Raw genomic sequence first — 23,410 nt, forward strand, 5'->3', positions numbered from 1 at the left:
TGAGTCAGCACTTTTCGCATGTGGTTGCTTGTCTCTGTCTCTCAAGGTGATAGATTTGCAAACATTAAAACATTGTTCATGGTCTGCCTTCTCTATGTGACAGATGTATGAGTATATGTGCCTGTGTGCATGTATGTACTTGTGTGTGCCCATGTATGTTCATGCATGTGTATGTGCCCGTGTGTGTGCATACAAACACTTCTTTCTCATCCTCTGAACTTCTAGTCAGGAAATGTCCTAATCATTGTGCCGTCACAGTGTTTGGCAAATGTAAAGCCCTGATAGATAGATATTTGACCCTGGTATAGACTTTCCGTGAGAGTATAGTTGTAAAAACTCAAGAAGCTTGAGGTGATTTGGAATGGGCATTTGAGTTCTGGATTGAGATGTTTATTCTGCTATAATTAATATTAATGAAATTGGGCTGTGAGTTGTTAGACTATGTGTCAACACGCTACCCAGTAAACATTAGATTAATATCATAGAGGTTAATAACTATTTTAGCAATATCAACAAAGACCGGTCATATTTCTTAATTTAGATGGTGTTGTATTAAGCTACTAAAAAAACAAATTTGAAAACCTCTCCTCTTCCACAAAAACTTGCCAAGTCCAAACAATGCCTTCATGTATGTTACCATATAAACAGATATTCAGAATCTTAAATGGCTAATGCTATAACATTTAACCTAAAATCTTATAGAAGTACAATTGGGGATATTTATTTCTAAGTTGAGATTTAGAACATACAGAAACCCTAGAGGACATAGAGTATATTATGGAATTGCAACTTTTCCATCAGAACTAACTAAAATATCCCCCTAGCCTTTCAATTTTTGTGTCTCATTTTTATGAACAGCTCTCTTGTTGACTGATCAAGCCATATTCTGTCTCACTCTACTGGATTCATGTGCTAAATCCTTTTCTTTATTAAGTCGGTTTATCCTCCACTGCCCCAAGACCAGTCTGCTGGATGTCCTGCTACCCAGTCATTCATTACCACTGAGCCATGGAAAGAGCCTCCAAAAAAAGGAAGAGAAAATTAGACATCCCCAAGATCCTGACTACAGCTTCTTTTCTGCCTTTCAACTCAGAAGGACTCTCAGAGTGGTTGCAACAACCACCGTCAGTCACATGCATCCCTGGCTCCCACTGACATTCAGCACCTTCAGTACAGTAAAAGGATGCACATGTCACTGTCAGGGACTTGGATACTCCACGTAGTTTCCAAGTTTCATCTCCAGATGTCTCTTGGCTGGATAAAATTTTCAGTATCTCAAAAATGTATCAAGCAAGAAATAAGGGAAATAACAGGTCAAGATAGCCTTGTGGATTTCCAGGTTTCTTACTAACCTCTACCTACCTGTTATCACAGGCCAGATAATTCAGGGGGACATTGGTATTTTGGTCAGACTCTGCAAAAGAGAGCAAATCTTGGATTTATAGCTTCACTCATCTATAGGAAAACATCTAGAACATTTAAATGGGTCTATAGTATTTTACATAGATAATTCTGGGGTAAAAGCATATCAATCACATTGTGACAGAATACCCTGGAAAAGTCAACTTGCAGTTGAGGACGTGGCCTGGCATCACAGGGGGCTGATGCCAGGGAAGTGCAGGGAATGTGCCATCCACAGTGCCAGGCAGTAGCATCTCCAAATTCTGATATGCTACTGAGCCTTTCTTGACTTCTAGACTTGCCCCAACTATATGTCTGTCCCTTCCTTCTCAAAGCTGTCAGTTTTTGCAGCATAGGAGCTAACCTAAGGGACAGCAAGAATGTCAGCCTCACAGGATGAGGGCCAATGTTCTCTGGGTAGAGTCCTTTCACCACCTTTAAGACTTACTCCACCTTTACATCATACTTCTGGATAGCAATGCTTCTCATTCATTCATTTGTTCAACAAATATTTTTGAATCTACCGTAATCCATGGATTGTCCTACATACCAGAGCAGACTTTAATTATGGGCTTTCAAAACTGAGCAAAAATAGTACCAGTTCTAGAAAACCACAAAAGTGGCAAAATCATCAGACGTTAGAGGAGATACTACAAATCTGTATGTTTCTGGCCCTCGCCTCATTAAATGTCTGGTCAAAAGGCTGTAAGAATGACCTTCTTCTTAAGTCTTTTCCCAAATGCCAGAGCTGAGCACTCTCGCCAGAGGCAGGATCCCCTGAACAGCTAAGGGGCACCCCAGAGATGTAATGAGCCTCTACTTTCTGCGGCTTCTCTCCGTGGTCTCCCGCGTTGGCTTGCTCTCACTGAAGTGTGCCTAGAGCTTCCAGGCTGCAGGGAAGAAGCACAGGAGGAGTGAGTGCAGAGGTGGAAGGAGCTACTTGTTAGGGCAGAACAGAAATCCGTGCATCAGTTACTTGATGTAATGGGGGTCCTATCTGAAGGTTACTGTTGAAAAGAATACCAATGACTAGAAGCACTGTTACCAGTGGCTGCCAACCACCTGGAGGATACCGAGCGAGGACTGCACAGCTGAGTGGACAAAAGTGGTCCCTCCTGTTGTCAGTTTTCATTCCGCTGACACTGGGTCTTAGGCATGCCAGGGTGAGGAAAGTTTGGGGGCCCTGAGCACTATCTCTTGGAGATTCTTGGCCAGGGTGGCAGCTGATGGGCAAACAACCTGTAGTATATTATTTTCTCAAGAATGTTATATTCAAACTATCATTTGCTTATATTTCCCCCTCTTTTTCAAATGGAATCTGTGCGTTTTTTTGGAGTAATTCTTAATTACATTTCCCAGTATTAGCGGACAACCTTAGACTATGGATGTTTTCATTTTTATGTAGATCTGGTCTCTTTAACTTCAAATACTCCTTTCTTCTGGGGAAAAAAAAAACACCCACAAACTCCAAGAAAATGTAGCTTTAAAAAAATTACAGTTCCTTCTGTAGCCATTTTCCTAAGGTTAACTAGTAATATCCTCTCTCCGGTTTGAGGGCAAATGAGATCACTTGGCCCAAAATAAAATATCACCAGTGTGTATCTCCATTTCACAACATCCACTTAAAAACGGCAAACAGATGGTCAAATGTCATGTCGTTAATCTTCCGAGCAGGGTTACGGCGAGTGTAATCATTCCTATTTTGTTCCTGTAAAGAGAGGGACGTTGATAGATGAACTGGCACATTCACAGAACCCCAGAGTCCTGCATTCTAAAACAGAAAACCAGCTTGCCTGTCTCATATAGCCAGGTCTGTCAGACGAAAGGGCCGTTTTAAGATGTGATAGAAAGCATGTGGAGGTATTGTAATCATTCAACATTAATCCCTCCACTTCAAGCCTTAGGAGGTAATGGTGCATGTAAATTTAATTAGTATGTAGAGAACATCAATTTTCTCACAAAGGAAGAAAGAAAATCCTCTAGCATCCTGCACTCTTCAATCTGTGTCAATGGCCTTGAGGAGGAGTAGGTCGCTCTTGGAATGGAGGTCTGAGTCTTGAACTTTCCATAGCCGAACGCTTCATCAACCACTGCTGTGGACAAATGACATCTCCTAGGGTGGAAGTTTTCATTGTCTCATCTCCCCAAGTCCTGAGAGTCCTAACCCTCTAATTCCAGTGCTACCCCACCCCAAAATACCATCACCCCGATCAAGAACAAATTGCTCTCTAAAACAGCCAACATGGCCAAAAATAGTCATTACCCAAAAGAAAAAAAAAAAATGTCTACTTGACACCTAAAAGTTTTTGTATGGCATTAGATCCAAAATAAGGTTGGGTTTTGATCAGGTTCTGACCTTCCGCAACTTACATTCTGAAACAGATAACTGAAGAACTGAAAACATAACACGGTGGTGAGGTGTCTTTCACTGAACTTCATGAATACATTTTAGTGGTCAGCAACCAAAGAGAAAAAAAATTGTTACTTGGAAAAAAAATAACTTAAGGGTTCGCACAGTAAAATTGTTAGGAGCTCAGACTATGGAGTCAAACCAAATGGGTTTGATTTTTGGCTCTGTAACAATGGCCACTCAATCTCTTGAAGCTCCAATTTCGTCACATGCAAGACAGAAATAATATCAGGACATAACTATAGGATTGGTGGGGTTGGTTTGTGGCTTAAGTGAGGTGATACATATAAAGTCCTTAACAGTGCCTGGTCTGAACAACTGTTGGTCATTATTATCCCTGCTGGCTCATAAATTCCAAGGTGGCACTCTTTGTGTCATTACAATAGATATTATTAAAATTGTCTTGAATTAATTAAATTTCCCAAGGGCACCCACCCAGAAAGAGGTAGAGAGAGGATTTGAACCCTGGCTGTCTGGCTCCAGAGCTAACTCTCTCAGCCAACACACTACCCCAGCAGTATTGAACACTGAGTAGGTCATCTGTTGAATAAAAGAATCTTTTTGGCTCAGGCAAAAAAATTAACCACCATCTGTGGGAGAACTTTAAACAAGGCAAGAATTTGATCAATCTCTTTATATAAGAAGAGTAATTATAATTATTGATGATGGTGATTCCTCCGCATAAAGATCTACCTCTGAGTCACAGGGGATTACATTTCTTCACCTGTGGTCCACCAGGGAAAACTTCATTGCTTGCAGAATTTTCCATAATAACAAACTCGAGTGTTTTCAAGGCCACCTGCCTTTCTAATCTCTCTTTGCGCATTGTCCTTAATAGATCCATTGAAATAAAGTGATGGCCAAATTGCAAGCTCTTTTAGAAGGACAAATCATTTTATTTCTCTCGCTCTCCACATGGTGCCTAGTACAGACACTTTATTCACTGGATAGATGATTCATTAGAGATTGATGAGCTTCCTCCTGGCCTCTCTATTCTAGTTCTCTTGATTCTTAATAGTTCACTTCTTTCAATCTCATTATTCAGGTCACCCATTTTCAGCTCTACCATTTGTATCCTGGTCCCTCATTCAAAGCACCTGTTGTGCAGTTAGCCATTGGTAATTAAGAATAAAGAAGAAATTACTCATGTTTTAATGAGTTTATAGTCTAAGCCATGCGCCATCTTGAAGGAACACCTTTGAAATAGCAACAATCTTTGTGGAAAGGCAGTGGGACCCAGTGCTTGAATGTGTGGACTCTGGAGTCAGACTGCCTGAGATCAAATCCTGAATCCATCCATTTCTGTGATATTGAACAAATTACCCCATCTTGATTTCTCTTTGCCTCAGTGTGCTCATCTGTAAATTAAGAATAATGGTGACTGGCTCATAATGTCATTGCAACTATTCAATAAGAAGACATGCAAAGAGATTCACACAGTGTCTGGCACATAGCAAGTGTTCAATAAACATTGGCTATTAAATCTTGAGGCTCATGTTACCATCGCATATGCACCCTCTCCTGACTAGGATGCAAACACTTGTGGAGGCCTAGAAGAATCCAGGTCAGGAAAGTGCACATGTCCTGGGTGCATGGCATATAAAGTATCAGGCAAGAGATAAATTGCATGGACCTGATATGGGAGCCAAAGAGAACATTTTCAGGTTCAACTCTATAAACATGTTTATTATCTCCCATGAGATTAGAAGCTCCTAGTCTCTAGCTTGATTTGATTAATTGTAATTCTGAAAATAAGACTTTTGAGGGCAAACACAGGATCAGTTGTGTGTGCTGGTGGCAGTCAGGAAGAGAGACACGTTCTCTGATGTACCAGGAAGATCTCAAGGAATATGTGTCAGGATCTCAAAAGGGATCCCAGGGTTAAAGATCAAATTTGGTTATCACCAGAGATAATAATTTAGGTTACAGGAGCAAATAAAAGCATATAGAAAGATGGTACAGAATATTAATCGTAGCCAAAGGAAGGAGAATGACGGGGGGCGGGGAGGTAATTTTGTCAATGCCACTGAGGAAAGAAACAAGAGATTGGAAAATGCCACTAGATTTAGTAACTAGATGTCATTGATGAGGTTTTTTTTTTTTGGTTGAGTAGCTTTAACAAAATATTTTAAGGGGTTAAGGAATGTGCAGTTGTGAAAGGCTGAAACAGAGTCGTCAGTAAAAACTGCCAAAAGGTCTGAAGGAGAAGACTAATTTGACTTGTCTAAAAACTATAAATGCTCAAACACATTTTTGGGAGGGAGAAGAGGGGCAGAAACCCTGACTTATTTCCATATCTCCAAGCTCTGGCCTTTATACATACTTAATAAATGCTTATTGAATGTGTGGGCCTCAATTTAATCAACACCTAATCTATCGTGGAACAATTTTCATCACAGTGGTATTTTGTTCATTCTAGCTAGGGCCATTATTTAGAAAGAAGCGTTTACACATCTATTGGAAGTGGTTGAAGACATAGACATCCTGTAGCAGGACTTGCTCTGAAGACCTGGACTTCTGTGACTCACCAAGGCCACCAGCATCAGAAATGCTGGCCAATACTTATAAGTTGTAAATGACCAATGGCATTCAGCTGTCTGTCTCCAAATTATTAAATCATGTTTTTTCTTTCAGTTAATGAGCTGTCCCAGACTTATGACCGACAACACAAACGCAAGGATGGCTCTTCCCTGTCCCAAAGAAGGAAGCGGACGTGACTGGTGGGGACTTTCCAATAGCTGAAGCACAATGGATTTAATTTCTACTGGTCAGAGAGCAACGGTCCACAGTTTAGCTAATTAAGTAGATTGACAAACTAGAACCACAGCAAAAATAGTACACTAAGATGCTTGTTCTGAACCATATTGAAAAGTGGCAGCTATTGTCCAAGAGGACTTCTGAGAGTCTCAGCTGAAACAGAAAAAGTACTAAGAAGATTTTCTTGGATTTGTCTATGGACTGGACACATAACTTTTTTACTTTTATTGTGACTATGTCTGTTCTGAAGGGTATATTTTTAAAATAAAATTCTGAAGTTATTACATAATCCCATGGAAGCCCATATGATTCTGGTTTTAGAGACAAAGAAACTCTGGTAGAGATCAACTGAATAGCAAAAGAGGAATGTCTTGGAGAGGGCTCAGTAGAGTTCCTATTTAAGAGTATTTCCATGTGTTCCTCTTGCAGTTCAGTAACTCGTAAATGACACCACTCAGGTGTCATTTTTGGACCTGAGTTTGTGTCTCTCCTTTTCCCAAGTGCTTTCACAAATCATTGTCACAAACAACATACAAAACAAGTAGAATCTCACAATACTAGGTATGGCTCACCCATGAATGTAGCTTTTCGCATGACATGACTTGGAAACAGGGAAAAGGAAAGGAGAACAGAATGTTCACACAATTCCTGAGGAGAATAAGGCAAGTAGCCTGTAAAACCAAAATACCAGGGAGCTATTTCTAAATATGGAAAAAAGTCAACATTTCATTAACAGAATTCTCTTTCAGTGGGACCCCTAAAGGGCCAACACAGATAATTGAAAAGAAACACTTAAGTCAAGGTGGCAGTTAAAAAAGATTGTGGGCCAGGGGTGGTGGCTCACACCTACAAAGCTAGCACTCTGGGAGGCCAAGGCGAGAGGATGGCTTGAGCTCAGGAGTTTGAGACCAGCCTGAGCAAGAGTGAGACCCTGTCTCTACAAAAAATAGAAAAATTAGCCAGGCTTGGTGGTGCATGCCTATGGTCCCAGCCACTTGGAAGGCTGAGGCAGGAGGATCACTTGAGTCCAGGAGTCTGAGATTGCAGGGAGCTATGATGACACCACTGTATTCTAGCCAGGGCAACAGAGCAAGACTCTGTCTCACTAACTAAATAAATAACTCAATAGATCGTGGTTACTATTGTGCTTTCCACATTCTCAAGTTGACATTAACCAACGATGTTCAATACTTTCTAAGTTTAAGTCTGGTTACATTCCAATCTTTGCACACGACTCTAACAGGCTATTATTGTGATTCACTTTATAAAACATGGTGACTTTGGTCACCTCTAAGAAATGCACCAATTTTGGTAGTGACATAAGAGATTGCGTGGATGACCAAAAGCAAGAATGCACCACCTGTGCAAGACATTTTCTGCTTCTTCCTCTCAGGTCCACCCCAAAAATCTTTCTACCCATCCAGTGAGCAGCTGCCATTTGCACGTCTTGCACTGATACATATTTTACTTATTGTTTGACTAAAGACACTCATTTCTACAGTTTATTGCACTTGATTATAATGAAAATGTCTGCTGGGACTTACAGACGGAGGTGACTCAGAGTAACAGTGCTCATGCCATATGGAAGGAATAACAATATTCTCTCAGTTCTGGGTGGGATCTCTTTTTAGCCCCTGGTGGAAATCAGCTTATGTAAGAATGCTTTCTTTAACAGAAGGTGTGAAAGGACACTCGCATTCCCATCTCAGGCAGCTGCCAGCCAAATCTGTGGCTCAGCCATCAGGGTTTGCTCCACCTTCCTCAGTGACAGGCCCTTCAGAGCCTGAGTTTTGCCTCTGGTGGGTGCTGGTCCACACGTGTCAGCCATTGTGGCAACACATGAGCTCCACACATACGTGAGCACAACCAAGTAGTTTAAAGCAACACCCGAGATTTTTTGATTTTGTTCTTTTGCCATCAAATGACAGTAAAGAAACTCCAATAAAATCGACTAGATTTGTGAATGTTTTTAATATGTAGAAAAACATGTTAAGTTTTCCCATAGAGAGAAGTCCCAAGGGTTTCATTATCATCTGCTTGAAGGCACTGCTAATACATTTGTCAAATCATTTGCCAAGCACAGCCAAGCAGCTGCAGTCACGTCTTTGCTCTTTGCATCTCCTGGGTCCAGTTTAAGATCGTATTTGGGCCTGGACCGCTTCAGTCCTCTTCATTGCTGCTGAACAAACAGGCCGTCTCGGCCTCCACCTTGACCAGCCGGGCAGTCTCCTGACACGATCCTACATTCAGGAGCATCTTATTCTCCAGGGCCTTTCACCAGGGCCCAGACTGGTGGTCTCACTCCAATAGTTCCTAATCTCATTTCTTAATAATATTTTTTTTTTTTTTTTTACCTAAGAGTAAGTATGCCTAGGGGAAGATAGCCTGAAACTGACAGAGCCAGGATTTGAACAGAAGACTCTGACTCCAAATCTAATGAACCAATTTCTAATCGTATTTCTAATGTTTTAGTATCTGAAAGAGTTCCCCAGTAAGAACATGTTCCTCCAACTGGAGACCTTCAGTAAAATTATAGGTGCTTTAAGTTCTGTCATGTTGCCATCATTTCTCAATGAAAATTTACCAAAAAAAAATTTTACAGAGGTAGCCCAAAGCTGTTAATATTATCTTTCCATGTCTCTTGTTCATCGTGTTGGTAATTTAGCAATTTGATGTTGGGAACCTGCAAGTCCATGACCACTCCACATCCTGAACCTGTAGAAGTTGAAAAAACAGAAAATTGGGCAAGGAAGGGCATATGTTGTGTTTTCTGACATATTATTTGCAAACCCTTTAAAAAAAACATATAATTAATCTGGCCAGGTAATAGTCTCCAGAATTTTCTAGACATAATTTAGTAGCAATTGGAAAATCAAGAACAAACACTCCTAGACAACAAAAACAGCTTTGGTTGAAATCTTAAGTTCTTTGGCAAAATCAGATCTCAGAAAGTAGAGTTCTTAACTCTCTCAGAATTCAGAATGTTAAACACTTTGGAAATAAATGTTCTGATTTATTTATAAAAATGATTAGAATTTTCAAAGCATGCTCATGACATCCTTGCTTTCTGACTTTATAATTAGTGTGCCAATCAGAAGAGACCTCTGAGTTCATGAAAATTTAGGCAATGGCATATATTAATATATCCTAACATATGAGTGACAAACAGAACAGCAGGAAACATGTCTTCAAAAATACCATCAAATGAATAATTACCATCAAACAGATTGGAAATTTTAAACTATTCTTTCCACTTTTTAAATTTTTCAAATCCACATTACAAAACCTATTGATTTACTTTTCTGTTTAATCTATCATATGGGGTTTTGGAAGCCCAGTTTACCAGGTGAGATTATAACATCTAGAGAAATATTTTCTAAGGCATACAGAATACTAAAAAAGGCAGCCTTGCTGCTATAGTCATGTGGGATTAATAATCAACATTGTCCTGAGTGGCTCTGTGAGTCCTAAGTCCTGAGAAATGTTCTAGATGCCTCCAGGACCCCAAATGCTGCCCTTGCTGTCTCAGCTGAATAAAGCTGAGCCCTAACCGAACACTGGATTTCCTAGTCCATGGGAACTGTAAGGACAAACTTTCTTCCTATCACTGCTGTTATCACTAGAAGTATGAAGGAAAACAGTTCTCAAAACACCCTGGGAAGATCAACCTGTGATTTAGATGTGAATGCTACGCATACAAACTTTCTGATGAGAAATATACTTACAGATTCACATTTGGTTCCATAGTATTGCTAAGGCTTGGCTTGCTGAAACAGCCTTCTCTAGAGAGTTGTTTTTGTAATAATTACAGAGAAACTGAGAAAGGCCTTTCACAAGGTGAGAGATAATTTAGTGGAAAGAGTTCTCAAAGATGACAGCTATGCAAATTATACTTAACACACTTATTTTAAATGACTAGTGAAAAAAAAATGCTATGTAACATTTTAAAAGGAATATACCCTGTTGGCCATTTGCTGGATATTTAAAAGAAAAGTATATTTAAAAGATAATCCGCTGTGCCTTGGCAAAAGCTTTACAATAAGCCGAGTCACTTAGACGCAGATGCAGGCCGTCAGCAAAGTCTGGTTTGCCTGACACATTAGGGCTCAGTAGACACAAAGTAAAGGACATGAATCAGAGAAGCAAGATTCAGATGGTACCGCTAAAATGTTTCCTGAAAACAAAACAAAAAATACACAAAGAAAATAAGCAAAAATATCCCTTGGAGAATCTGTAAAAGCTGGGCTGGATTATTTACCCAGGCAGAAGGAATCTGGAGCGTTAAACATCAGATTTACAAACTTTCAACTTTGCTTTCGCCCTTTCTAATCAGTGATGCTGGCAGCATCGTCAAATTATAAAACAGAGCTGAAACTAGATTTTAAAAATGCTACATACCACAAATTACTATGACTTCTGATAGGAAATACCACTCGAGTTTATTATTTTAAACCTTTATAAAAAGAGAAGCAGTGAGCTTAGAGAATAAAACAAACTTTATTTTTTATAACAGTATTACAGAAAGCAAAATATCATTTAATACAACTTGAAGCTGCTATAAATCTAATCTGGCATCATAACTATACATAGGATCAAAAGCAAGGGGAAAAACGTTCAATACAGTTAATAAGTCCCTATCAGGTCTCTGGTGTCAGCTTTAAATGGTTTAACATTCTTGCAACCAACAAAAAACCACCCTAGCCCCCTACCTCTCTTCCCAGTGTCCTCAAACCTGTGTGAATCATCAAACTATCTGAAAGAGATATGCCTGCTCAATAACAAAAGGTCAGTTTTACTTATACACAAGGAGGTTTAATACAAAGCAAGTGCTCTAACCAAGTGTTCAAATAATGGAAAGTATTGAAATTTGGATATGTTAAAAAGAAAGCACTAAGGTTTTAAGCTGCCTGAATCTTTTAGTAGAAGGGAGGAAAGGGTTTTCTTTCTCCCTCCTGTTCTGGAATGCTGCCGAGAGGGTGTGTGTGAGAAGCACGGGCACTGTGGCACGGCAGGTCTCTGAGCACAGTGCGCGGTCAGCGAACTTCGTAATTCTCCAGTCTGGAGATTCAGACTCTCTACTAAGAGTAAAAAGTCACAGGACTGGAAAGTCAAAGGGTCCAATATAAAAAACATCCCCAGTGAAATGCTGAAACATTAGAAAATTTTCAAAATGTAAGAAATGCTTTTAATCTGTATTAATATTTTCTCATACAGTATATTTACTGCCCTTGGAAAACTCTGTAAATACGTACTGTGAGAATTCAATGGAAAGAATCTGGAAGAAGGAAAGTCACTACCTACATTAGTCACAGAGTTTCCTTTCCGCACAACAGCACCTGTTCAAGTGAACAGCACCTTACCAGCGGGGGCTGGCTTCGTTCACTGTCATTTGATCAGAATGAGCCACAAAAAGCAGGTAGTTGTACACAAAGTAAACAGGAAACAAAAACAAAACCCCTTAATTAAAAAAAAGAAAAGAAAGAACTAAGACTATTTAAAAGTGGTTATAACACAAAACAATATATTAAAATGGGTGGGAACAATGTAGACCAGAGCTGTTAAGGTAAGGTTTGGTGTTGGCATTTTAATTCTTCAGGCTTCTGGTCATCGTTACCAGTTGTAGCATAAATTCGCTGGAGTAGTGGTGTGGCATTAAGACTTGGAATGGTCAAAATTCTTCAGGTTCACGAAGTTGAATGTTGTTTTAAAAATGACTTTCTAGGAGAGAAAAAGAGACAAGTCTTAAACATTCCATCAAGAAAGGCTTGCAAAAAATGTTACGTAACATTCATCAAGTTTCCAATCAAGTAATCAACAGCTACTATCCGCCTAGCCCTGCAGTAAATAGTATGTTTACCAGATGACAAGCACGAGCAGCTATTCCACCCTTGAGGGGCTTAAAATATCTGGAGAACTGACAAGCACACTAGAAGCCACTGGCAAATAAGAATACACTGCAAAAGAATTAATTAGTGTAAAACAGAGACAATTTGTATGGAAAGAATCTAAAAAAGAGAACCCAGAGTAGGTTCCAAGCTAGACTCAGGGAGGGCGAAACCACCGTCCATTTTGCCTTCACTGAAATGAACAGAAAGGGCGCTTCAGGTGGAGAGCGCGGGAGGAGGAAATGAGGAGGGGGGCGTGGGAGTGAGGAGGTACCTGGTACTTACTATGATATTAAGATGGGCATAACGATGTATGTGGGGGGAGGAGGCAGAAACGAATGAGAGAAATAGAATGGTGAAGAAACAAACATTATGAAAGCTAAGGATTGGTATAGCGAGCGAGTAATGGAAGGTAAGAAATATTAGGTCTAATCTTTAATACTAGCCTGAGAAGTATGAACATCATCTAATACATCCGGGGCAGGGCAGGGGGAAGAAAAAGAAAAAAGAATGAATTGAGAAAGAGAATTCAGACAAGAGCCAGGGAGGGGCAAAATGTACGTCAAAGAGCCAGGGGGTGACCAGTGCATGCAGGGCACGGTAAGCCTAGGAAAGGAGGTTGGAACTGCTTCTCCTTTGGTTTAGGGCAAGGGTTTGGCATGGCCTGATTTATGTTTTGAAAACACCGCTGTGGCTTCAGTGTGATGGCTGAAGGCAGAGAGGAGTAGGGGCAGGAACACCAGTCAGGAGACCACTGCAGGGGTCCAGGCTGGATGGGAAGATGGCAAATGCCAGGCATTACTGCTAGCTGGCAAGGACTCAGACTTGAGTGGTTGTACGGAAATCAGGGGAACAGAGAAACCCGAGAGGCGCCACTGAAGAAGAATCAGAGTGTGGTGGTAAGAAGACAGTATCACAGAGGACTATGGGGTTTAGAGTCTGGGGCTTAGGACAAACAAAAAAGAGTGAACGAAGGCATAGAGCCCGGGTGAGGCATGGACTAGAGACGTAGATTTCAGAGTAAGAAGGAAGGGGTAAGTGAGACCAGACAGGACTAAGTTTCATGTGAGTATAGGTCTTGGGGAAGCCCCTAATCAAAGGTAGGTAGGTAGGAGAGAAGACCACAAAACATGATGGTACCTTGGTCCTGAAAGACAAAAAGGGTTTTAGGGCGGCAATTGTTTCATTTTCTATTTCGGTTTGGTTGGAAGTTTTGGCAAAATGATAGGTAATTACAGAGGACAGTGGAGAGTGGCAATTATTGTCCTAAGAGACACTGGTCCCAAAGTCAATTAGAATGTACATTCTTTTGGTTAGACAAAATTAAGTCTTGCTTTAATGAAAAAACTCCCCAACATTTAGATTTATCACAGATAATATTACACCCTCTTGATTATTCAGGACAGATTAATTGAATTCATTGTTTCCTAACCTGTTGTGTCTGCCTTAGGCTATTTCATTACTTTTTAGTACTTCTGCTTGATTCTAGGCAGGGACTCAAAAAAAAAAAAAAAATCAATGGAGAAAACACAAAGTCCTTTTTTAGGTTAGAAATTATAAAAAGGAATGTGGGGGACAGTGAGAGGAAATGGATAAAACTACCAATCAGATTGGACTTGGCAGTTATACGAGACCTTCAGTCTTGCTACCTATTCTTGTTCTTTGAAAGCTGGTATTAATGTCTCTGTTTGCTTTGCTTAGTGACTGCGCACCATTTGTTGAACACAGCCGCCATCTTGCCTAGCCTAGCTACATTACAGAAAACGAACCCCTGAGGTTACCAGGGCCTGAAAGAAAACCTACAGAGAACAATGTTTAGGATTCTATTCTCTGACTGTGTCACTTTATTTCTTTGAATCCGTTTTCATCAAAAATAAAGATTTCACTTTTTAATGAGTCATAAATTTGTAAAGGAAAGCTAAAATTAAATTTGTTTCAAAGTTATTACAGGAAACTAGGAGTATATAGGAATTGAAGGAAATAGATCTTTATCTCAAAAAACTTCAACATTTACTAAGCTAAATACAGAGAAAATGACATAGTTACCCATGTAACCTCAAATATAATTCATTCCCACTTATTCATAATCAAAGCACTAGAAAGTATAACAAACTAATTTTTTTTTCTGGTAATAAGTATCACAAATGATGACCTTGATGTACGCTCAGGATTCCATATTTCAGAATGAAAGAAAATTACATTTATTGTAATGTTAACATTAAAATTAAATTTATTTCCTTGTTCTTTAAAAGAGCAGTAGATGAAGTATAACACTGAGTTAATTAGATATTAAGTATGTCAAGAACACCCCCGGTGCCTTATTGCTGTGAATGAATAGGGAACAACTTACTGTATGAAGATTTTATTTACACATCCACTTATCTTTTTTGACTGCTTTATGTACTTAAACATATGTGGAAATGTGTCCCTAAATACAAAACATTTAGCTTTTAAGTCAGGAAGGGAAAAGACAAAGAAGGAATTACCCATGTCATTGCTACACAAGCATCGGACATGTTACACTTCTCTGTCTTTTGGCATCTATCTGTGAGAAACAAACTTAATATTTGACAATTCTTTACAGATCAGATTTCAAATCTAAATGATTTATCACATATCCCAACCAAAATGAAAACTAGCACTGGTTCATGTAAGAGCTGTAAAAGTTTCAAGAACTCTTTCTTCTAAAGCTTGAATTCTACCTCATATTTGTAGAAGTCTGGACATCTTTACTTTGTCAATACAAACTGACAGGCATTAATCATAGGCATTAATTCACCCTGCTTCCACTTTTACAACATCATAAGGTTAGCCCTGAATTGGGATAAGATCATAGCTGTTAAGTATATGGATTATACTTTATGAATTAGAATTGTGGTCAAGTCAACAAAAACAAAAACACTCAAACCACTGCTTCTTTCCCATGCTTCGGTTTCCCACTCCTAGACTATACAATGTCAGTAAACATTTCTAGCTCCTACAGTCACATTCCCTGGCCTGTGTCCCCCTCTTTTGGCCAATGTGAGAATATGTCAATGTGGCTATTCTTCGTCTAATCACAGGCCTAATTCTATGTGCAAGTTCTTCATGGATACGTGCTGCTTGTGTACCTTGCCTTCAGCCATCACAGAGGATTCAGAGTTCTTATTGATCTTTCCCTGTAAGCCCAAAGAGCAGTGGTGAAACAAGTCAAGTTCACACATAGAAGTTCTATGATCTCATCTGTAAAGGACAACCTTAGAGTTTCCAGAGACAAGGGGCTCACATATGGATCTGAATCTTGAGAGTGCTCTACTCTAGAAACGGATTCAGTAAATTGATTTTTAAAAGCCTTTGACATAAACCACTAGAAACACTGCCTTTAAGTGGTAAAGTACTCATTCAAAGTCTCAATAAAAATGCAAAAATATAGTTTTTTCCAAAATACAAGAAAACAATAAAAATAATAATGCAAAGAAACATTTCTTCAGATTAACGAATATTCAATTACCACAGAACAGTAATATAATCAGAGATTATGAAACTAGGAATAGAATATACATATAAATAAAAATGAAGTCCATGTGCTCAGGTATAAAGTTCAATTTTAAATATGATACTTTATGAATCTGACAGTTGTTTCTAATGCTAAACTTTCATTTTATTCTTCTTTGATTCTCAAATGGCATATTTGATTTTAATTTTTAAACCAAATCTCCATTGTTTAAATTGTAAGACTCTTAGAGTAAAAAATGCAAGTATATTAAATTTCCATTTGGTTAACCCAGGAAACAGTGAATTCTTAAAATCTTTATATTACCACTGTAATATAGACAAAGTGTGGTCTGCAGATCCTGAGGGCTGCCAAGACTCTCTAAGGATGTCGGAGAGTCAAAACTGTTTTCCTGATCACGTTAAGACATTATTTGTCCTTTTCAGTGTGTTGACATTTTCACCAACGGTGCAACAATGGTGAGTAAACCTGCTGGCATCTCAGTATACATAGGTCAAAGCGATGGCATGAAACTTTACTGGAAGTTGCCTGATTCTTTGCCAGCATGCACTCGCAGGGAAACACTAAGTCAGGTTCGCCTAAGGATGTCCTTGATGCAAAAGAAAAAATATTAATTTTCTGATACCTCAACCCTTGAGTACATGTCTTTTTAACATTCTATGTCATGAAACAGAAAGCACACACATAACATTCCCACTGCACACAGAAGTAAGACAACGTCTAGAGGAAAAGAAAGTGTTTGTATGACTGTTTGAACTGTGAGTTGAAGCACCTGCCTTTTTCATAAACCATCTTTTTTTACTTGAGAGAATTGATGACAAACTGTGTTATTCAGTTTGGATACATGGCTGGCCTTTTCTTGCAAATGAAGTGAGCCTGCCGCTTCGAGAAAAACAATTGACAGTCCTTGTTGCCAATGACAAAATTCAAGCTTTTAGGTGAAAATTAGAATGTTGGAAAATAGTATTTTAGTCACCATGAGCTTGATAGCTTCCTGATATTTTAAGACTTTTCTCATGAGATCAGTGGCAACCACTGATCTTTTTATTGTCTCAATCATTTTGCCTTTTCCAGGATGTCATATAGTTGAAATCATATAACATGTAGCCTTTCCAGACAGTCTTCTTTCACTAACTGATTATTTTTAACTTGACAAATATTTTTTAAACTTCTCAGTTTTGATTTCCACTATGATAAATTTCAGTAACTATAACTCATAAACAAAAGCTCCTTGGGCTCTTCCATAATTTTTAGGAGTGTACAGTGGTCCTGAGAACATTTATCTGCTATCCCTGGCCTATTGCTATTGTCTTTCTCACGGGTATTGTGTACCTGCTGGATATTGGGGAAAATTAAATCTAGTGTTTTTTTTCCTTTCCAGTCAAATGAAGCTCAGTTCCTGTTCTACAAATAATTCAGCAAAATGTTTTTGCTTTTCCTGGTTTGCTGGAACTCGTTAATGCTGTTTGGAGCCCCCATCTCCTCAAGAGGCTCTTCCGTGGGCCCTGTGAGGCCTATGTCTCCTATTCAGGCCTTTCTGGACTGGGCTGTCCTGCCTGAGCCCTGTCTCCTTCGAAGGAATTATATTGCTCTCAAAGGCCTACACACTACTGCAATTTCACTCCCAAGAGTAATATAGGTACTGAGCTTCATTTGATGGAAAAGAGAAGAAACACTACATTTAATTTTTATAGATTTTCACATATGATATTTCACCCCTGGTTTTGCTTCCAAGTTAAATTTAGTTCTACTCTTAAAGTTAGAGGTGTCCAGTTCAGTTTCCCCATTAACAATTGCCTGAATAATGGTTTCCTTACAGGGGACTTCATCTAATGTAGCACCCTGGTAGTCAATCCCACACACCACTGATAAATTAGTATTACTAAAGGATGGTGCTGAAAATGCTGTTCCCATGCTTGAATACCCGATGCAATGACCTGCAAAGCAAAGCCTAAACAAAGGTAGACACGGCATGTAAGACCCTCTGCAGTTTGCCTTCAACAAATCTTTCCAGCTATGCTGGAAATGTGACACATGGCCACAATGTAGGTTTGTTCTCCCTGGTATCCATCCCACTGTTTTCCTACATGTTCCTTCCTCTCTGCCCAATCACCCTGCATCCATCCTCATGCTCTGCACAGAAGAGCTTTCCTGCTACTCTTTTGGGGGAGGTTTTTCCTGGTCTGCCAATCAGAGGAGTTTTTCCTGTTAACTTTCACAATCCTTTATCCTAGGTATCTCTTGAAACATACTATTTTTTTACCCTAAATGTTATTTGTATGAATGTTCCTATGCCTTTCTCTCTCACACGCAACTATAATAGTCCCTTGAACAGAGCAGGCTGATAATATATATTAATGAATCCATGAGTGAAAGTAATAGGGACTAATATGTAATATAAGATTGAAGAACAGGAACTTGGGGATGGGGTGGGGGGAAGCCAACAGAATTACATCATAGGCCAGGCACAGTGGTTCATGCCTGTAATCTTAGCACTCTGGGAGGCTAGGTGGGAAGATCACTTGAGCTCAGGAGTTCGAGACCAGCCTGAGCAACAGCGAGACCTCATCTTTACTAAAAACAGAAAAAAATTAGCAGAGCGTGGTGGCACACACCTGTAGTCCCAGCCACTCAGGAGGCTGAGGCAAAAGGATTGCTTGAGCCTAGGAGTTTGAGGTTGCAGTGAGCTATGATGATGCCACTGCACTCTAACCATGGTGACAGAACAAGACTCTATCTCAAAAAAAAAAAAAAAAAAGTTGAGGAGGATAGAGACAAAGATGCTCTATATAGAGTTTAAAATTAAATTTTCTTGAAATTTCCATATGCTTAAATACATACACTGGAATAACAGGGTAACAAAGTCATAACCTTAGCTCCCACCCCCTTCAGAGGCCAGGTGGGTGACATATAGGAGTGGGGAGAAGAGGCACCAAGGACCTCAATATAAGATAAGGGATAGGAAGAGCGCTGGCTCTGTGGACACACACAGCTCCTCCTGGTCTAAGGCTGGCCGCGCCTGCTTAGCCTCCACACTGTAGCCATGAGGGACAGCAAATGCTGTGTTGTCAGGGATTTTTCTAAAATTGCTGGATATCTTCCAGTTTTAAGCATTAATAATTATTAATTCAAATTCTAAGACCTACTTTTGGCTCCATAACAAAATTCTGAATATGACCTACATGTCTCCAACTGGTCAATTTTATCTTGTGCCTCTCACCCCTTTTTGGTACCACTGCAAATCCTTACTAATAATAAAAAACTGGGGGAAATGTAGCATTTGTGATATTGGTTAATAACTAACCAATCTGTAAGAGGAAAAAAAGATAATAAACACCAGAATAGAAAAATAGACAAAGGACACAAACTGTCAATTCAAAGAAATGCAAATCACATAATACATGTGTGCACACACACACCCGTGTGTGTAGCATCTGTGTTTCTGTATTCCAACCTCACTAGCAATAAAAAAATACAACTAAAAAATGCTCTTTCCTCACAATTAAAAAAACGGGAGAAACAAGTGCTCTTTCCTGATCACATTGGCAAAGATTTTGAAAAATGTCTTATAATATTTAGTGTTGGCAAGGTTCTCATAAACTGCTCATAGAAGTCAATGCTGCAGAACCTCTAATGAGGGCAGTTTGGCAATACGTCAAAAACCCTTGATGGCGTACCAACCCAAAGTTTTAAAGATATTTGCCCCAGAGAAACAATGAGATCAATACACAAAAATGTACAAATAAGTATAATCTCAGTAGCTGTGTGATAACTGTGAAAACTGAGGCATAATGTGAGTGCCCATTAATAGGACTGTATAGGTAAACCATCATGTATCCATTCAATAGCTGCTGAAAAATAATGAGGTAACAATAAGAACAGATATCTACAATGTACTGTTAAGTGGGAAAAAAAAAACAGGATGTGATACAATGACTATACCAGCCTATATAAACAGAAGGGTGTGTGTGGATGTGAGTGGAGAGTATATATGTGTGTGTATTTGTGTGTACACACACATACACTGTTAAAAGAGATTATCTACCCTTGGGAGCAGAGGACTTATGGGTCACTGACATTTTCTACTGCCTCTTCCTTTTAAAACATCATAATCTCTCTTTTATTACCAGAAAAAAAATAGTTTCATTTGAAAAAATAATCAATAATGGTTATGTCCAAGAGCAAGCCCTGAGGAATTAGTGACTCCCTGTGTTAAAACATGCACGAGGCAGTGGCAGCCAGCACCTCTTGTGCTGGGGAGTTCAAATATATTGTAACTGACTCATTGATAACACCTGCCAGATTTATAAATGTTACATTAGAATATTCCATAACACTTCAGAGTGAAAACTAGCTGTGCCTAAAACTCACTAAACCAAAGCTGGCTTTTTATTTCTATGTAGAAGTCTTCATTTTAGGTGTCATTAATCTATATTGAAACCTAAGCTGTAATAAGAGGCTAATTTTAGGTCTGAGACTAGCACAACCAGGCAAACAGAACAAAATAAAAATGCAACACATTTGATATGCCTGGAAAATTCCTGTCTCCTGAACTGAAAATAGTCATTGGGAAGTCAGTAGGGTTGTGATTCTCTTTCAAGGTCAGGGGTGGTGCTTGGCAGGGCCCACACACAAGTGAGTAGCTCACGATTAGCTTCAGCTCAGTTCAGCCAACATGGTTCTTTTCTCTTTTTTCTCATCAAGTCAGTTATATAGCTGATGTTAATTTCCTGTTTGGCTTGCGAGATCATGTTTTGAAACCCTGCACATCATCATCCTGGCTCTGAAATGTTGGTTTGAACCCAAGTTTGTCTTGTTTAGAAACTGGTGTCTGTGTATGCACAATGGTACAGAAAGCAACACTACTGATTCAGTTATTCATTGCGGGGTGGGGCTCAGAGTGTATCTAAGAGGTTCAAGGGAGTGATGGGTTGATTGGGTTTTTATTAATCACAGCATCAGCTCCAATAGCTCCAGGAGACCTAATGCTCTCCATGTTCTCGGATGAAGATAGGCAGAGCTGATGGAAGAGCAAAAGGCCTTGTTACTGTGTTTTCAGCTTAAAAGCACTGTGTAAAATCCCTACGTCCTCAACCTGCCACAGGGCTCCCTCCCTACTGCCTGCCTGAAGCTCTGATGACAGCCCCAGGTTGGCTTCTGTACCACCAATTCCCAAAGACGTGCTCACTGGCTTCTCTGTCATATTTCATCCTTGATTATTCTTCTCTCCTTCTTGAAGTTATCTTGTATGACCCCCTTTTTCCTTCTTTACGTCCTCTGTCCCCCAGGCCTCAACTCTCCAAGCTGGCCCTGGAGAACAAACACCGCCCACACTGCAGGCTTCTTCAAGCACTGGATGCTTTCAGGTGACTCGTAAATCTCCCTCCTGCTCAGAAGCCTGTTGTGCTCTCAAAGCTCTTGTGCTTCCTAGCCCTCCCCACTTGGACATTTTACGGGCATCTCAAACTCAACATCTCTGGGGTAGAAAATTTCAATTTTTGTTTGACTTTTAAGAGCAAAAAGGTTCATTGCTGACCTCTGTAAATTCTATATCATCCCTAGGTTAAAGATGACAGCACTGCCATGGTCACACAACTAACAAGGAGACCTGAACCCAGCAAATCTGCTATGCTACCCTCCCTCTTAACATTCACACCATCTGGTAAACTTCCAATTAATCGTGGTGGGTGGGTGGGTGGGTGTGTGTGTGTGCGTGTGTGTAAGACAGGGCCTTACAGACCCACTTCCAAGCTCCTCCAGAATTCCTGTGACACCTGGTCCCTCCTACAGTAGCACAGAACCAAACCTTCACCTTTGCTTTAAGACAGCCAAGCAGAAAAGACTGACAATATTGCAAATGACACATGATAAATGAAACTCATGTATTCCATGATTCAAATTATAAGTGCCACCACCAACTCCTTTGCCCAAGACAGAAACCTTAGTGTGATGTGTGATTCTCCTCTGGTCTCCACTTTTCTAACTCATTAACTTTCATGGTCCCATGTCAACAGTCACCAAGTCACAAAACTTCACCTCCTTACCATCTCTCAAACATGTGAGCAGCACACAACAGCTATGAGGACAGTCAGCCTCTTCCGCTTGCCTTAGAAGACTCGTTAGGATAGGATCTCTCCCCTGACCCCCCTAGTCACTCTCCTACAAGTCTCCTGCAACCCAGCTCCACCTGATGTTGCATCATTCCAGGTTCAATGTTTCTGGTCTTGCCTGAGATGCCCCCCTCCACTCCTTTATTCCTAGAGCTAACTCCTGCTCACCCTGGGGCTTCAGTGCGAAGCCATCTCTGATGCCCTATTCTGATTTAGAGATCTCTCCTTTTTGTTCCCACCACCTGAGGTTGAAAACCTGAAACTCTATTCTGCTACCATTGATTTATTGTCTGTGGGCACAGACCTTATTTCATTTGGTATTTCTCTGATGAAATAGTAGATGATACCCAATAGGTATTCCACACATATCTGTATCATGAATGAATAAAATGAGTGACTAAATGAGCAGATATTCCTCTGTCATTTCATCCTTCGCCGGCTGCTCACTGCTTTCAGATGAAAAGGAGGCTCTGTCCATTTTTTCACCCTACATCAATGACGTCTCCAGGAGCCAGAGAGGCTCAGGGGAAGTCTGGGCTGGGAGAGCTCGTGGTGCCGACTGAGCCAGAGTCACAAGCTCCCTTCTCCTGAGACCACACGGACCATACCACCAAGCCTGGAACCCTTCTCCCTCCGGATCACGACTGTTTGGGAACACCATTCCAGTGGTGACAAGGTCAGTAATGTTTTGTGTCCACGTGAGGGCTCATAAATATGCATTTGGGATAAAGTGGCCAGAGGGGAGTAGTCCTTGAAAGGACGTAAGAAAGTTACAAAGATTTAGTGCGGCACTCATCTGAAGCCTGCTTTCTTTTTAACAGAGTTGCATTTAGCTCCTCTCTGCCTCACAGATGGCTGCCACCAGCTGAGAAAGGTGGACTTGAGAGGTTCGTCCTCCTCCGCAGGTTGTTCTTTGACTATCTTTCTCTTTGCTCCCCCTTCCCCCCACCTTCAAAACTTAATCAAAAGCTCAGAGCTACTCCAAGGATGAGGTCAGGTCAGGGGGAGAGCTTTCTGTGCCTGAAAAAGGGAGACCAAGCAGGTACACATTGCAAATAGTCACTCTCTTGTCTGATGTTCAGGTATTGTCCTGGTCCTGCCCTTTGCCTCGGCCCACCTGCTGCCTCTGCAGAATCCTGGCAGAGCAGCCAGACTGTAGCTGAAGCAGTGGAATCACACTCTTCCCAGCTCTGACCTTCACCAGCAAAGGAAATTTTTTAAGAATAGGCCGCAGCCAGTGGGGGGTGGAGATGCTAAACGACTTTGAGACACTAAGCTCGTTCCTACTCATCCCTCAGATCTCAAACTCGAACTTTGTTTCTCCAGTCAAAGGTGACATTTATGATAGCTCAAG

At 40.2% G+C, this 23,410-nt stretch overlaps 2 protein-coding genes across 9 annotated transcripts in view; one reads left to right on the plus strand and one right to left on the minus strand.

The window, feature by feature from the left end:
* SMLR1 (small leucine rich protein 1) overlaps positions 1-6,814 on the plus strand; it is a 62,398-nt gene extending 55,584 nt beyond the window's left edge. The window contains 1 exon segment of the mRNA XM_045542245.1: positions 6,446-6,814. Coding sequence (XP_045398201.1) covers positions 6,446-6,528 — 83 coding nt within the window. The 3' untranslated portion in view covers positions 6,529-6,814.
* Positions 6,815-11,046: 4,232 nt separating this feature from the next.
* Positions 11,047-23,410, minus strand: part of EPB41L2 (erythrocyte membrane protein band 4.1 like 2) — a 198,700-nt gene continuing 186,336 nt past the window's right edge. For all 8 annotated transcript variants that reach the window (XM_045544357.1, XM_045544356.1, XM_045544353.1 and 5 more), the window contains one exon: positions 11,047-12,286. The gene's annotated coding sequence lies outside the window, so the exon portion shown is untranslated. The remainder of the gene's footprint in view (positions 12,287-23,410) is intronic.

Source organism: Lemur catta, chromosome 2, assembly GCF_020740605.2.
Source record: "Lemur catta isolate mLemCat1 chromosome 2, mLemCat1.pri, whole genome shotgun sequence".
In the NCBI taxonomy this organism is placed as follows: domain Eukaryota; kingdom Metazoa; phylum Chordata; class Mammalia; order Primates; family Lemuridae; genus Lemur; species Lemur catta.